The sequence below is a fragment of the Lolium rigidum genome, chromosome 7 (genome assembly GCF_022539505.1).
Source record: "Lolium rigidum isolate FL_2022 chromosome 7, APGP_CSIRO_Lrig_0.1, whole genome shotgun sequence".
NCBI lineage: Eukaryota > Viridiplantae > Streptophyta > Magnoliopsida > Poales > Poaceae > Lolium > Lolium rigidum.
This window is the reverse complement of record NC_061514.1, coordinates 6,519,188-6,534,638: the sequence shown is the minus strand read 5'-3', so window position 1 is coordinate 6,534,638 and position 15,451 is coordinate 6,519,188. Positions and strand designations below refer to the sequence as shown.

The 15,451-nt window shown below is 52.9% G+C and overlaps 1 protein-coding gene across 1 annotated transcript; it reads left to right on the top strand.

Annotated features, from left to right (window-relative positions):
• Positions 1-271: 271 nt before the first annotated feature.
• Positions 272-1,510, top strand: LOC124679473 (putative pentatricopeptide repeat-containing protein At1g09680). Its single transcript, XM_047215221.1, has one exon. The coding sequence runs from the start codon at positions 280-282 to the stop codon at positions 1,480-1,482; it is 1,203 nt and encodes a 400-aa protein (XP_047071177.1). The 5' UTR covers positions 272-279; the 3' UTR covers positions 1,483-1,510.
• The last annotated feature ends 13,941 nt before the right edge of the window (positions 1,511-15,451 follow it).

Sequence of the window (15,451 nt, the reverse complement as noted above, 5' to 3'; positions counted from 1 at the left end):
TTCCGCCACACGCCCGCCTCCTTCCTCTCCATGTCGCACCACCTCTTCCTCCACCGCCTCCCGGACCACGCCCGCCAGCTCCTGCGCCTCCTAGCCTCCCGCCTCGGCCGCGCCTCCTCGCCGCGCCTCCTCCCGCTCCTCCTCCCCGCCGCCTCCCCCACCGACCCCGCCCCTCTCGTCGCCGAGCTCGCCGCGGCCTACGCCGACGAGGGCCTCCTCTCCGACGCGTGCTCGCTCGTCGTCCTTGCCCTCCGCCAGGGTACCCGTCTACCGGCGGCCATGTGTTCCGGCCTCCTGAGCCGGCTCCCCACTACCCCCGAAGCATACGCTTTCTACCTGCAGCTCCTTGACGCCGGCATGCCCCCGGAGGTCAGGCAGTTCAACGTGCTGATGCGAAATTTCGTCAGATTGGGGGAGCTTGCAAGCGCACACAAAGTGTTCGACGAAATGCGAAGCCGCGGCGTGCAGCCGACCGTGGTCAGCTTTAACACCTTGATTTCAGGCATGTGTAGAGCGCGTGACCTGGACGGTGTACACGCTGTGTACAAAGGAATGGCGGAGGCAGGCGTCACGCCAGATGTCTACACTTACGGTACTCTGATTAAAGGTTTGTGCAGTGCAGGTAGGCTGGAGGATGCAACGAAAATGTTTGATGAAATGCGTGAAAGAGGCGTGAACCCCAATGCCGTTGTGTTCACGACATTGATAGACGCGCATTGCAAGGAGGGGGATGTGCAGGTTGGAATGGACTTTTACCGGGATATGAGGGCAAGGGGTGTCATGCCAGATTTGGTGGCATACAATGCTCTGGTGAACGGGCTTTGTCGGGCGAGAGATTTTAAGACCGCTGAATGCATTGTGGAAGAGATGAGGAAGGCAGGCCTCAAGCCGGACAAGGTGACTTACACCACCCTCATCGATGGGTGTTGCAAGGATGGCAAGTTAGACATGGCGATGGACATTAAACAGAAAATGGCAGACGAAGAGGTTGCGTTGGATGAGGTGACATATACAGCTCTCATCTCAGGGCTAAGCAAGGCAGGAAAGCCAGTCGATGCCGAGAGGGTCCTTATTGAGATGATGGAAGCTGGTTTGGAGCCTGACAACACGACTTACACGATGGTGATTGACGCCTTCTGTAGAAAAGGTGACGTCAAGACAGGCTTTAAATTACTGAAGGAGATGCAGAATAAGGGTCGAAAACCAGGAGTCGTGACATATAATGTGATCATGAGCGGCCTCTGCAAGCTGGGGCAGTTGAAGAATGCTGACATGCTTCTTCATGCAATGCTTAATGTAGGAGTGCCCCCTGATGATATCACATACAACATTCTCTTGGATGGGCAGTGCAAGCATGGAAAAGTTACTGATCCCGAAGAACTGAAAAGTGCAAAAGGAATGGTTTCAGATTTTGGTGTTTATACTTCACTGATCAACGAACTTGTCAAGAAGAAGCCAGCTAAGAGCTACCACGATAGATAAGATTGCCGGTAAAGATTTTGTAAGTACTTCGCCAGTCAACATAAAACAGCCATTGGTCTGCAGACAGAAACATACAATGTGAATAGGCTCTGCCGAGTTTATGCAGATGAATAACCACTACGGGAGCGACGCCGTGGGCCGACGGCCCCGCACCGTCGGCACAGGTAAGTCCACCGTCGGCACAGGCTCTGCCGACGGTCACCGTCGGCGTCTCTCCGTCGGCACAGCAGGCGTCGGGGTCTGCGCGCGCACCGTCGGCACAGAAAGTCACCGTCGGCACAGTCGTACGCCGACGGCTGGCCGGTGGCCGTCGGCCGCCCCATCGTCGGCAGAGCCAACCAGCCGTCACGCCGGCGCCGTCAACGTCCCCAGCTGTGCCGACGGTGACACCGTCGGCACAGTTTCACCTTTTTTTTTCCCAGATCCGGCGGGAAAACGTGGCGATTCGATCTGGGAAAAAAACGCGCGGCTGGGCCGACTGTGCTGACGGTGTCACCTTTGGCACAGACCCTGCCATTTGGCACAGCTACGGGCCTGTGCCGACGGTGACACCGTCGGCACAGCCAGGCCCAGTTTTTTCTGTTTTTTGCCAATTTGGCCTCATTTGCTCAGAAAATCGCACAAAATGCACATATTATAGGATTGAATATGCAGTAACATATATAGCACCATATAGCACAAAGATATCACCGTATAGCACCAAATCTCACAAATATAGCATCAAATCTCACAAATAGCACAAATATAGCATACAAGACCATGGTACATACACCGGATCCACTACAAAGATGGAGCGTGTCATCATGTGCTAGTACAATGTAGAAACTATGGTGGTGCACCACCCGAGTGACGATCTAGCTACGGTGACGAGCTAGCTCCGAGTCGGTGAAGTGAGGCGGCCCTGTATCTCGACGGTGCTCGGGGAGGTAGAACCACGACGAGAGCCACCGGAACCGAGAAAAATGCCGAGGTTCGGCAGAAGCACCGGGAGAATGGCGACCGGGGTGCATCGGCGTACCACAAGGAGTGTCGTTCCCGGATTCTCCCAATCCCTACATGTTGGAGGGAGTTAGCAACTTAGCCATGTCACACCAAGTTAGCAACTTAGCCAAGTTAGCAACTTACCGGGGTCAACGCGACGCCGACGCTTGTACATGATATAGAACTCCTCCTTGGACGGGAACACGGCGTCGGCCCCGGATGAGGTGGCTGCGGGAGTGGTTCCTCTCGCACTCCGAGTCATCATGAACCGAGTGAAACTCGCAAGAAACGGGAGAGATAGCTCGAGATTCAAACATGGGGACTTATGATGTTTTGCAACCATAGAGATTGAAACTTACCGCCATCCAGTTTGCTCGTCCACTTGGACATAGGCATCTTTCACAAGGTCATGCTCCTTAATCTTCTCGAGATACTCCTCGTAAGCTACGCATAGGCCTCCTCGAGCTGAGTCTACAATTTCAGAAATAATGCGTCTCATCAACATAGCCATTCGGGAACAAGAGTCAAAACGAGAGGATGAAAGTGTGGATGACTTACATCTACCTCTACCCGAGAACGGCATGTAGTCCGCGAGGAGGTAGCGTAGCTGCTGGGAGGGAGGGTAGCCTTGATCTGCGTGAAGTTCCTGCGAGGCTTGAAACCCCCGGCAAGGCGGGCGGGACGTCCATGCGGCTGGCCGGACCCCGCCGACATCATCGCCACCTCGTCGACCGGCTCGGTCATAGGGTCCTCCACCTCCGGATGGAGCTTGGCGTACTCCTCGCGGTATTTTTCCTTGCTCTCTTTGGCCTTGCCGTAGTACATCTCGGGCGCGGGCCGAGGCTCGTTCGGACCGGGCGTCACCGGCTTCATGTGCGTCCACGCTTCCATCTCACCAAGTTCCCTCCCGAGCTTCTTCCCTGCATCACAAAACAAATGTTATGCATATCATCGAAAATCAAAAAAATGCAGCTTGTTCCATTTTTATATGTACCGAGACGCTCCCGATAGCGATCGGTGCTTGCTGCTCCCCGCACCTGTGTGTCCCCCGATTCCCACGGTTGGCCTTGTTCCGGTCGCTCACGGCCTTGAAATCGGGGTTTTCGCCGACCCAATTCTTGACCAACTCCATGAAGGCGGCCCTCTTATTATTATCAGCCCAATGTGGTACAACCTGCAAAATCAAAACTCATTTGAAGAACAAACAATATAGTTGCAAGTTAGCCACAGTACATAGAATCGCATTGACAATTACTTACCGACATGAATTGCTCTATCGTCATAGCCGGGGCGAGTCCCTGCACAATCTCAGGCTTTGTGTACCTTACGCCCTGCTCAGCATAGAAGTGGCCGATGCACGTGATCCTCTGGTTGTACCACTCTGCTGCAGTGTCAACTTCCGACACATGCTACGGAGGATCACGTCCGCCCTCTCCTTATGCTCGGTCGCCACCCTATAATTGCGCTACAATCAAGCATAACGGAAAGTGTGAGAGGCATGAGTTATCACGGTGGGGTTATCAACTACATATGAACGAAACCCAAAGAGTATGCATTACGTACCCAAAACTTCTTGATCACGGCGTCGGCGGCGGAAGTAAAGCCGGGGTAAGGCGCTATCTCATAGTCTTCCCAAGTGTAGGCTAGCTTGGACTCTCCCCAAGGACCGGAGTGTACATCCCCGGCCGGTACTTCCTAATAGCGAGCTCCAATCGGACTCCCTGGCACGCGGACATTCCCCGTGTATGTGAAATTCCTGCACAATTATCAAACATTAGAAAATGCTAAGTGTCATAACGAAAATGAAATCACCTTACTACTTACTCTATCTTTCCTGGGACAAGGAGCCACTTCGCATCCTCCGTAGCAGGTTCCTTACTCTCATCGGGAACCTGCGCTTCCCCACGAATCCGCAACTTCTTCGGAGCCATCTCCGTCGAAGCCTCCTCGTCCCTAGACTCCTCCTCATCCCTAGTGTCCTCCTCCTCCTCCCTAGTGTCCTCCTCCTCGTCCATAGACTGTGAAGCCACTGAGCCAGAAGCAGAGGGAATGTCAGCTAGAAGGAGCTGTGCATTCCCCCCTCGTCCTCCAGGCCCTCGTCCTCCCCCTCGTCCTCCCGGCTCGTCCTCCCCTCGTCCTCCCGGCTCGTCCTCCCCCTCGTCCTCCCTGCCCTCCGTCCGCGTCTTCGTAACGCCGGGTGGGAACAATGGGTCTTCCACTCCGTGCGGAAGCACCCGGCCACAGCTTCCGCTGATGCATCCGATCAAGCAAGGAGCTCGATGATGCCTTCCGTCCGCTCATATTGGGCAATTACTGCATAAGAAAAGAGAAAATAATTAATAAGCATGTTGAAAATTAATAAGCATAATGACAAATATAGGTACTAAGCATAATGAAAAATGTAGGTATTAAGCATAATGACAAATGTATGTATTGAGCATAATGATAATGTAGGTACTAAGCATAATGACAAATGTATGTATTAAGCATAATGATAATGTAGGTACTAAGCATAAAAGACCCTCACCATTCATCACCACTCTCATCTCTAGGCATTGGGTTCTCGGCCTCACTATCAAAATCGGTATCATATGAGTATTCATGGTCGGCATTGGGTTCCGGTTGAGTCTCGACAATGTTGTCTTTGTTCGCATTGCGCTTGGTGAGCATAGCTATGTCCTTCAGGTCCACCACGGTCTCACCACGCATTTGTACATCGTTGTGGAGCTCCTGAAGACCTATGTCTATTTGAAGGTCCCCGAACTGCTCTTCCTCTTGATAGAAAATTCCCTCATATGTTACCGGGTCAATGTTGTTGTAATCGTCCTCGGAGGGGATGGGTAGCTTACCATGTGGCGATACCCGGAACACGACTTCCCGAGCCCATGAGTTCCTCATTCGACATGGGTAGGACAAATAATAAACTTGCTTGGTTTGGTGAGCCACAACATAGACGTCGGATCCGTCGTAGGTGGTTGTAGGCCTAACTTCAACTAAACCAATGGAAGGGGTGCTTCTCATTCCACCGTGTGGGTCAAACCGATGGCATTTGAACACAAAGAGCTTGAGTTCTATGTTTGCGTTGTTGAACGTCAACTCGTATACCTTTTGTAACCTTCCATAGTAATCAAGATCATCGGCTCCGCGGGTGTAGACCCCGAGTATTTATTGTTTTTGCATTAGGCCGGTTCTTCCGGTGAAACTCCGTATGGAAGCGATACCCATTTACATCATACTTCTCATGCGTATGGACTCTACGGTTAAAACCACTGGGAAACGCATCTCAACTCATGCTGTCATCTCAACGTTGGGATCAGCTCCCTACAAGTTCAGTTCAGATTATTTTGTGCATTAGTTACGTGTAATAAGACAAGTCACGGATTGCAAAGTAAGAGGAACATTTGAGAAATTACTTTTTCATGGAACCGAGTTCACGAAGCTTTTATTTAAGGGCGGGGCACCCTCTTTCGAAAGAGTGTACCACTGCGTGGGAGTGGGACCATTTCTTCCCGACCACATTTCATCATGGAATTGGCTGAAAGGAGAAAATACGTATTAGACCAAAACCAAGTTACTTGGTTGCAAAGTAATTGGTTCATCATTTTACCTCATGAAATCGACCACTTCCTCCATGTTCATAAGCACGTAAAGCATTATGCAATCCTTCTCTTACGGCGAAATGTTCTCCACTTTTGAGGCACCGGCCTTGCCACCGGGATATTTGAAGAGCAAGAGCTTTGGGTCACGGTTGGGCTCATCGGAATTGTACCGAGCGACCGGATTATGCTTAGTGGGCACATCATTGGCATAGTACATTGTCGTGGCGTCTGCCATCTCATGGAGGAGAGTTGCCTCAGCTATGCATGCTTCAATCTTATTTTTGTTTCCACATTTGTACCGAATATATTTGAACTCCCTCTCAATACAAAACTGCCAACGATCTCGCACCGGTCCCCCCAAGAGTGCCTCGTTGGCGAGATGCACGATGAGATGTAACATCGGAGTGAAGAAGCCTGGGGGAATATCATCTCTAACTTGCATAGCATGTCGGCACTTGCTCGCTGCGGCTTCTCAATCACCTCGGTACATATCCGCACGCACGGACCGTGCGGAAAAAATGGCTCACCTCCGCAAGCACTCGCCGGACATGATCGGGGAGATACCCTCGAAGCATCACCGGCATCAGCCGCTCAATCCATATATGATAGTCGTGACTCTTGAGCCCGTTTATTTTTCCTGTAGCAAGATTGACTCCCTTACTCATATTCGAACAATAACCATCAGGGAACATCACGTCATATTTGAGGCACGTAAATGCCTCCTTCTTGTCGGCGCTATCAAGACAGTACTTGGCATGCGGCTTTAACCAACCTTTTCGATTGCCCTCGGAGGCTGCATGTGTAGAGCCACCCTGTCACATATCTCCTCAATATCGACTCTAGGCTGAAACATTATCCCTTGACTTGCACTGGTATGTTGCAGCAGGTGTTAAGGAATGCCTCCCCGCAATTCTTTTCGGTGTGCATCATATCGATATTATGGGGAAGTTCAAGGTCCGGGTAATACTCGAGCTGCGTTATGCACTGCTATGTGAGTCCGAGTTGTGCGTTTTACCATATCCCTCAAATTGGTGGCCGGGTTCCTTACTAGGTCGGAGAGCACGTAGCTCGGCATCAACGGTTGCACCATTGAACTTTGGTATTTCTTTATGTTCAAGCACAACTACGCCTTTCGTGAAGTTTTTCTTGTCGGATCTGAACCGATGCCCTGGGTCGAGGAACTTGCGGTGTTTGTCAAAGGCAACATATTTGTGTCCAGCTTTTAGGTGCACTGAATTCTAGTTCGTGTCGCACTGCTTGGGCATGGAAACTTACCAGATGTACTATGCCCACAGAATAGGGCGTACCCGGGTAGGTCATGCATCGAATAGTGGAACCAAACTTTCATGATGAAGTTTCTCTTTGTTGCTCGGTCATATGTCAATGTACCATGATGCCACGAGTGGTGCAAATCATCCACAAGTGGTTGCATTAAGACACTCAATTTCTTCCCTGGATATTCAGGCCCTGGAAGGATCATCGACAAGAATATGTTCTTCCTTTGCATTACGACTCCGGGAGGGAGATTGAGCGGAATAACAAACACGGGCCGACGGTATGCAGCGGCGGTCGACATACCATATGGGTTGAATCCATCGGTTGCTATCGCAATTCTAACATTCCGAGCCTCACTTGCCTCATTTGGGTGCTTTTCATCGAAGCGCTTCCATGATTGACCATCGGATGGATGTACCATGGGTACCCGTTTCTTCTCGTCTTGCAATCTTATCCCGGTCTTATGCCATGTCATCCGCTGGCAGTCTCCTCGAACATGTAAAGCCAGCTGGATTCTTTTGATGAATGGGAGATAACGAAGAATCTTTATGGCTACTTTTGTACTGCCTCTTCGACCATTGCCTACATCTACCTCATGATACCTAGAGTGACCACACTTGGCACGGTACTTGTCATCCGCATAGTCTTTCCAAAACAAAAGGCAAAGTTTTGGACAGACATCATATGTTACATAATCCATTTTCAATGCTTTCAAGATTTTCTTCGTTTCGTACATGGTCTTGGGCAAGCAATGACCTTCGGGCAACATGTTACCTCATCGTGCTCGGAGTCTTTTCAAAGGATGCTCGAGTACTCTCAAACATGCACTTGTCGGCTAGCAAGCTGCGTGATGCCATCAAGTTGAGACATTTTTGCACCCGGGTATAGAGGCCTCCTAGGCTGAGGCCATCATATCAATGAAGGCCCTCGCGGTTGGCTCGAGTTCCTCCTCCGGAAGTTCCTCCGGTTGTGGCGGTCCCTCCGGTTCGGGCGGGTTCCTCCGGTTCAGGCTGTTCGTCCCATGGTAACTACGGCATGTCGGCATCCCGAAGATCATCTAGCAAGTTTAAGATGCCATCGTTCTCATTGCCATCGATCCGCTGCCGCATCACCTCACCTCTATCACGTTCGTGCCGAGAAAAGTCGGCCGGCGGGTCGTAGTCACGCATATACCCATTCCACCAAAGGTGTTTAGTCATCTCTAGAATATCCTTAGGATGACGCCTCCTGCAGACATTGCAAGGGCAACGGGGACGAACAATCCCCTTCGAACCACGAGCTAACTCCTTCACTAACAAATCGGTCTTCCATTTCCATTCATCTGTCACTTGAGTCGAACTAACACGGCCTTCGTACATCCACTCATTATCGGCCATCCCTGCTTTATTGCGTGACAAACAACAAATAGTAGCATGAAATTGAATGCATCATATTTTTACTTTTCTACCGGCGAAACGTGTGCATCAACCTACATCTCTACTAGGTGGGCTCCTAGCAGCCCCGGACCCGTAGTTGGATACGTTCTCCACGTTACTGCTCGGGTGCGAGACAGAATTTCGGCGACACCTCCCCGCTGCTCTCTCGATACACGTCTCGGCAAAAAGCCGAGAGGATGTGCATCCGGAGAACAACGGGGAGGCGGCGCGAAATCTGTCTCGCACCGAGCAGCACGGGCGATGCACCCAACTACGGGTCCGGCAACTGTCCCGTAAATGCCACAAGCGTTACGGTTCAAAATATGCTGACCACTAATGCATATTTATCCGCGTAACGCTTGCGGACGGGAATTGACACCTAGGTTACGCGACTTGACGGAGAAATTAAATCTAATGACATAAAAAATGCGGAGGGGGAGTCGGCAATTCAGCTCACCCTCGGCTGTAGAGGAAGTAGTCGAACAACCGGCGATGTCGACGGCCGTAGAGATGCGCCGCAAGATCCGGGGTCGTCACGCGGGGTGCTCACTGCAGGGCCTAGTTAAAATAATAAAAATTTGTCAATGACAGATGAATAAACCTAATTGCATTAACATTTATAATTCAATTTTCATTTCAATTTCATTAACATTTCTAATAAAACGCGGGGTGCTCACTATGGATGCATTTCTAATTCAATTTTGTTTTCAATTTCATTAATATTTCGATTGACAAATACATAAACCTAATTCCTACAACTTTCGATTTACAAAATTCGATTTACAAAAAAAAGGAGCAAGGAGGGGCTTACCATGGTGGGAGGAGGAGGGCCGGCCGAGGGCGAGGGGGCCGGCGGGTGAGGGGGAGCCGGGGCTGCTTGCGGGTGAGGGAGGCAAGGGCGACGCCGGCTGCCGCGGGAGCTCGGCGCGGCGGGCGGCAGCGGGTCGGGGCGAGCGGCGAAGGCGGGAGGTGCGGGGGCGGGCGGAGGGCGGGAGGTGCGGGGGAGCGAGCGGCGGCGGGTTCTGGCGCGGCGGTGGGCTGCGAGGCCAGGGCGGGGTAGCGCGGCGGCGGGATCTGGCGGCGGCGCGGGTGGCGGCGGGTGGTGGCGACGCGGCGGCCGGGAGGGCGACGGCGGCGGCGCGGGGGCGAGACGGCGGCGGGTTCCGCGCGGCGGTGGGCTGCGAGGCCAGGGCGGGGTAGCGCGGCGGCGGGATCTGGCGGCGGCGCGGGTGGCGGCGGGTGGTGGCGACGCGGCGGCCGGGAGGGCGACGGCGGCGGCGCGGGGGCAGGGCGTGGGCGCGTGTGTGTGCGGGGGCAGGTGAGATGCGGCTGAGCCGTGTGGCGACCAGGCAGTTATGCCGCGCGGGCTGTGCCGACGGCCAGGTTGTGCCGACGGTCACCGTCGGCACAAGTATTTTTTATTATTTTTTATTTTTTATTTTTTCTTTTTCTTTTTTAATTTTTTTTACTGCAAATAATAAAAATAGATTATCACACATGGCAATATTTTTTAATGTTTTATATTCCCCCCTTTCCCACTGACCCTTTCCCGCTACGTCTCTCCCGCCCACCCTTTCCCGCTTCATCTCTCCCGCCTGTCCGAGAAGCCGGACACAACTGGGGGCCGGGAGAGACGGCGGCGGCGCGGGGGGTGGGGATGAGTTTTGACTGTGGCGGATGAGTTGTGGTGGGCGCCCCGATCTGATTAGGTTCGGCCCCGATCTGAAGAAACCCTAGTTCTGTTGACCGCGCCGTCTACCCCTTTGACTGCATCCCATCGGGGGTCCCCCGGTGGGCGTGTGCCTCCATTTGAGCTTGGTTAGGTCATAGGTACATGTGGAAACAAGGATCATCCCATATGATCCCAAGGTTCTCTCCGGTTCACCTCCGAGGGAGTTCCCCCTATGCATGCAGAATCTGCCTAAGTGTAGGACCCCCCTGTCCGAGAAGCCGGACACACCCGGGGGGTAGCATTGGATGTAGAACCATCACAAATCACTTATGTGCATGCCATGTGGACACACACAGGTTTTGGGGCCATTCCCTAGATCCGATGCTCGATTTCTGAAGAAACCCTAGTTCTGTTGACCGCGCCGTCTACCCCTTTGACTGCATCCCATCGGGGGTCCCCCGGTGGGCGTGTGCCTCCATTTGAGCTTGGTTAGGTCATAGGTACATGTGGAAACAAGGATCATCCCATATGATCCCAAGGTTCTCTCCGGTTCACCTCGAGGGAGTTCCCCTATGCATGCGGGAATCTGCCTAAGTGTAGGACCCCCTGTCCGAGAAGCCGGACACACCGGGGGGTAGCATTGGATGTAGAACCATCACAAATCACTTATGTGCATGCCATGTGGACACACACAGGTTTTGGGGCCATTCCCTAGATCCAGATGCTCGATTTCTGAAGAAACCCTAGTTCTGTTGACCGCGCCGTCTACCCCTTTGACTGCATCCCATCGGGGGTCCCCCGGTGGGCGTGTGCCTCCATTTGAGCTTGGTTAGGTCATAGGTACATGTGGAAACAAGTATCATCCCATATGATCCCAAGGTTCTCTCCGGTTCACCTCCGAGGGAGTTCCCCCCTATGCATGCAGAATCTGCCTAAGTGTAGGAACCCCCTGTCCGAGAAGCCGGACACACCCGGGGGGGTAGCATTGGATGTAGAACCATCACAAATCACTTATGTGCATGCCATGTGGACACACACAGGTTTTGGGGCCATTCCCTAGATCCGATGCTCGATTTCTGAAGAAACCCTAGTTCTGTTGACCGCACCGTCTACCCCTTTGACTGCATCCCATCGGGGGTCCCCCGGTGGGCGTGTGCCTCCATTTGAGCTTGGTTAGGTCATAGGTACATGTGGAAACAAGGATCATCCCATATGATCCCAAGGTTCTCTCCGGTTCACCTCCGGGGAGTTCCCCCTATGCATGCGGGGATCCGCCTAAGTGTAGGACCCCCTGTCCGAGAAGCCGGACACACCGGGGGGGTAGCATTGGATGTAGAACCATCACAAATCACTTATGTGCATGCCATGTGGACACACACAGGTTTTGGGGCCATTCCCTAGATCCGATGCTCGATTTACGAAGAAACCCTAGTTACGTTGACCGCGCAGTCTACCCCTTTGATCGCATCCCATCGGGGGTCCCCCGGTGGGCGTGTGCCTCCATTTGAGCTTGGTTAGGTCATAGGTACATGTGGAAACAAGGATCATCCCATATGATCCCAAGGTTCTCTCCGGTTCACCTCCGAGGAGTACCCCCTATGCATGCGGAATGCTGCCTAAGTGTAGGAACCCCTGTCCAGAAGCCGGACACACCGGGGGGTAGCATTGGATGTAGAACCATCACAAATCACTTATGTGCATGCCATGTGGACACACACAGGTTTTGGGGCCATTCCCTAGATCCGATGCTCGATTTACGAAGAAACCCTAGTTACGTTGACCGCACCGTCTACCCCTTTGATCGCATCCCATCGGGGGTCCCCGGTGGGCGTGTGCCTCCATTTGAGCTTGGTTAGGTCATAGGTACATGTGGAAACAAGGATCATCCCATATGATCCCAAGGTTCTCTCCGGTTCACCTCACGGGAGTTCCCCTATGCATGCGAGTACGCGCTAAGTGTAGGACCCCCTGTCCAGAAGCCGGACACACCCGGGGGGTAGCATTGGATGTAGAACCATCACAAATCACTTATGTGCATGCCATGTGGACACACACAGGTTTTGGGGCCATTCCCTAGATCCGATGCTCGATTTACGAAGAAACCCTAGTTACGTTGACCGCGCCGTCTACCCCTTTGTTGCATCCCATCGGGGGTCCCCGGTGGGCGTGTGCCTCCATTTGAGCTTGGTTAGGTCATAGGTACATGTGGAAACAAGGATCATCCCATATGATCCCAAGGTTCTCTCCGGTTCACCTCCGGGGAGTTCCCCTATGCATGCGAGAATCCGCCTAAGTGTAGGACCCCCTTTGTCCGAGAAGCTGGGACACACCGGGGGGTAGCATTGGATGTAGAACCATCACAAATCACTTATGTGCATGCCATGTGGACACACACAGGTTTTGGGGCCATTCCCTAGATCCGATGCTCGATTTACGAAGAAACCCCTAGTTACGTTGACCGCGCGCGTCTACCCCTTTGGCTGCATCCCATCGGGGTCCCCGGTGGGCGTGTGCCTCCATTTGAGCTTGGTTAGGTCATAGGTACATGTGGAAACAAGTATCATCCCATATGATCCCAAGGTTCTCTCCGGTTCACCTCAGGGAGTTCCCCTATGCATGCGAGAGTCCGCCTAAGTGTAGGAACCCCACTGTCGAGAAGCCGGACACACCGGGGGGTAGCATTGGATGTAGAACCATCACAAATCACTTATGTGCATGCCATGTGGACACACACAGGTTTTGGGGCCATTCCCTAGATCCGATGCTCGATTTCTGAAGAAACCCTAGTTACGGTGACCGCGCCAGTCTACCCCTTTGATCGCATCCCATCGGGGGTCCCCGGTGGGCGTGTGCCTCCATTTGAGCTTGGTTAGGTCATAGGTACATGTGGAAACAAGTATCATCCCATATGATCCCAAGGTTCTCTCCGGTTCACCTCCGAGGGAGTTCCCCTATGCATGCGAGATACTGCCTAAGTGTAGGACCCCCCTGTCCAGAAGCCGGACACACCCGGGGGTAGCATTGGATGTAGAACCATCACAAATCACTTATGTGCATGCCATGTGGACACACACAGGTTTTGGGGCCATTCCCTAGATCCGATGCTCGATTTCTGAAGAAACCCTAGTTCTCGGTGACCGCGCCGTCTACCCCTTTGGTCGCATCCCATCGGGGGTCCCCGGTGGGCGTGTGCCTCCATTTGAGCTTGGTTAGGTCATAGGTACATGTGGAAACAAGTATCATCCCATATGATCCCAAGGTTCTCTCCGGTTCACCTCCGAGGGAGTTCCACCTATGCATGCGAGAATCCGCCTAAGTGTAGGAACCCCACGTCCGAGAAGCCGGACACACCCGGGGGTAGCATTGGATGTAGAACCATCACAAATCACTTATGTGCATGCCATGTGGACACACACAGGTTTTGGGGCCATTCCCTAGATCCGATGCTCGATTTACGGAAGAAACCCTAGTTACGTTGACCGCGCAGTCTACCCCTTTGGCTGCATCCCATCGGGGGTCCCCGGTGGGCGTGTGCCTCCATTTGAGCTTGGTTAGGTCATAGGTACATGTGGAAACAAGGATCATCCCATATGATCCCAAGGTTCTCTCCGGTTCACCTCGAGGAGTTCCCCTATGCATGCGAGAATCCGCCTAAGTGTAGGAACCCCCTGTCCGAGAAGCCGGACACACCGGGGGTAGCATTGGATGTAGAACCATCACAAATCACTTATGTGCATGCCATGTGGACACACACAGGTTTTGGGGCCATTCCCTAGATCCGATGCTCGATTTACGAAGAAACCCTGGATTACGTTGACCGCGCCGTCTACCCCTTTGATCGCATCCCATCGGGGTCCCCGGTGGGCGTGTGCCTCCATTTGAGCTTGGTTAGGTCATAGGTACATGTGGAAACAAGGATCATCCCATATGATCCCAAGGTTCTCTCCGGTTCACCTCCGAGGAGTTCCCCCTATGCATGCGGGAATGCTGCCTAAGTGTAGGAACCCCCTCTGTCAGAAGCCAGGACACACCCGGGGGGTAGCATTGGATGTAGAACCATCACAAATCACTTATGTGCATGCCATGTGGACACACACAGGTTTTGGGGCCATTCCCTAGATCCGATGCTCGATTTCTGAAGAAACCCTAGTTCCGTTGACCGCGCCGTCTACCCTTTGACTGCATCCCATCGGGGTCCCCGGTGGGCGTGTGCCTCCATTTGAGCTTGGTTAGGTCATAGGTACATGTGGAAACAAGGATCATCCCATATGATCCCAAGGTTCTCTCCGGTTCACCTCCAGGGGAGTTCCCCCTATGCATGCAGAATCTGCCTAAGTGTAGGACCCCCCTGTCCGAGAAGCCGGACACACCCGGGGGGGTAGCATTGGATGTAGAACCATCACAAATCACTTATGTGCATGCCATGTGGACACACACAGGTTTTGGGGCCATTCCCTAGATCCGATGCTCGATTTCTGAAGAAACCCTAGTTACGTTGACCGCGCCGTCTACCCCTTTGTTGCATCCCATCGGGGTCCCCCGGTGGGCGTGTGCCTCCATTTGAGCTTGGTTAGGTCATAGGTACATGTGGAAACAAGTATCATCCCATATGATCCCAAGGTTCTCTCCGGTTCACCTCCGAGGGAGTTCCCCCTATGCATGCAGAATCTGCCTAAGTGTAGGAACCCCCTGTCCGAGAAGCCGGACACACCCGGGGGGTAGCATTGGATGTAGAACCATCACAAATCACTTATGTGCATGCCATGTGGACACACACAGGTTTTGGGGCCATTCCCTAGATCCGATGCTCGATTTCTGAAGAAACCCTAGTTACGGTGACCGCGCCAGTCTACCCCTTTGATCGCATCCCATCGGGGTCCCCGGTGGGCGTGTGCCTCCATTTGAGCTTGGTTAGGTCATAGGTACATGTGGAAACAAGGATCATCCCATATGATCCCAAGGTTCTCTCCGGTTCACCTCCGAGGGAGTTACACCTATGCATGCGGAATCGCCTAAGTGTAGGACCC

Bases quoted from the DNA above. Each gene is read 5' to 3' on its own strand.
- LOC124679473 (XM_047215221.1), top strand. From the start codon at position 280: ATGTGTTCCGGCCTCCTGAGCCGGCTCCCCACTACCCCCGAAGCATAC.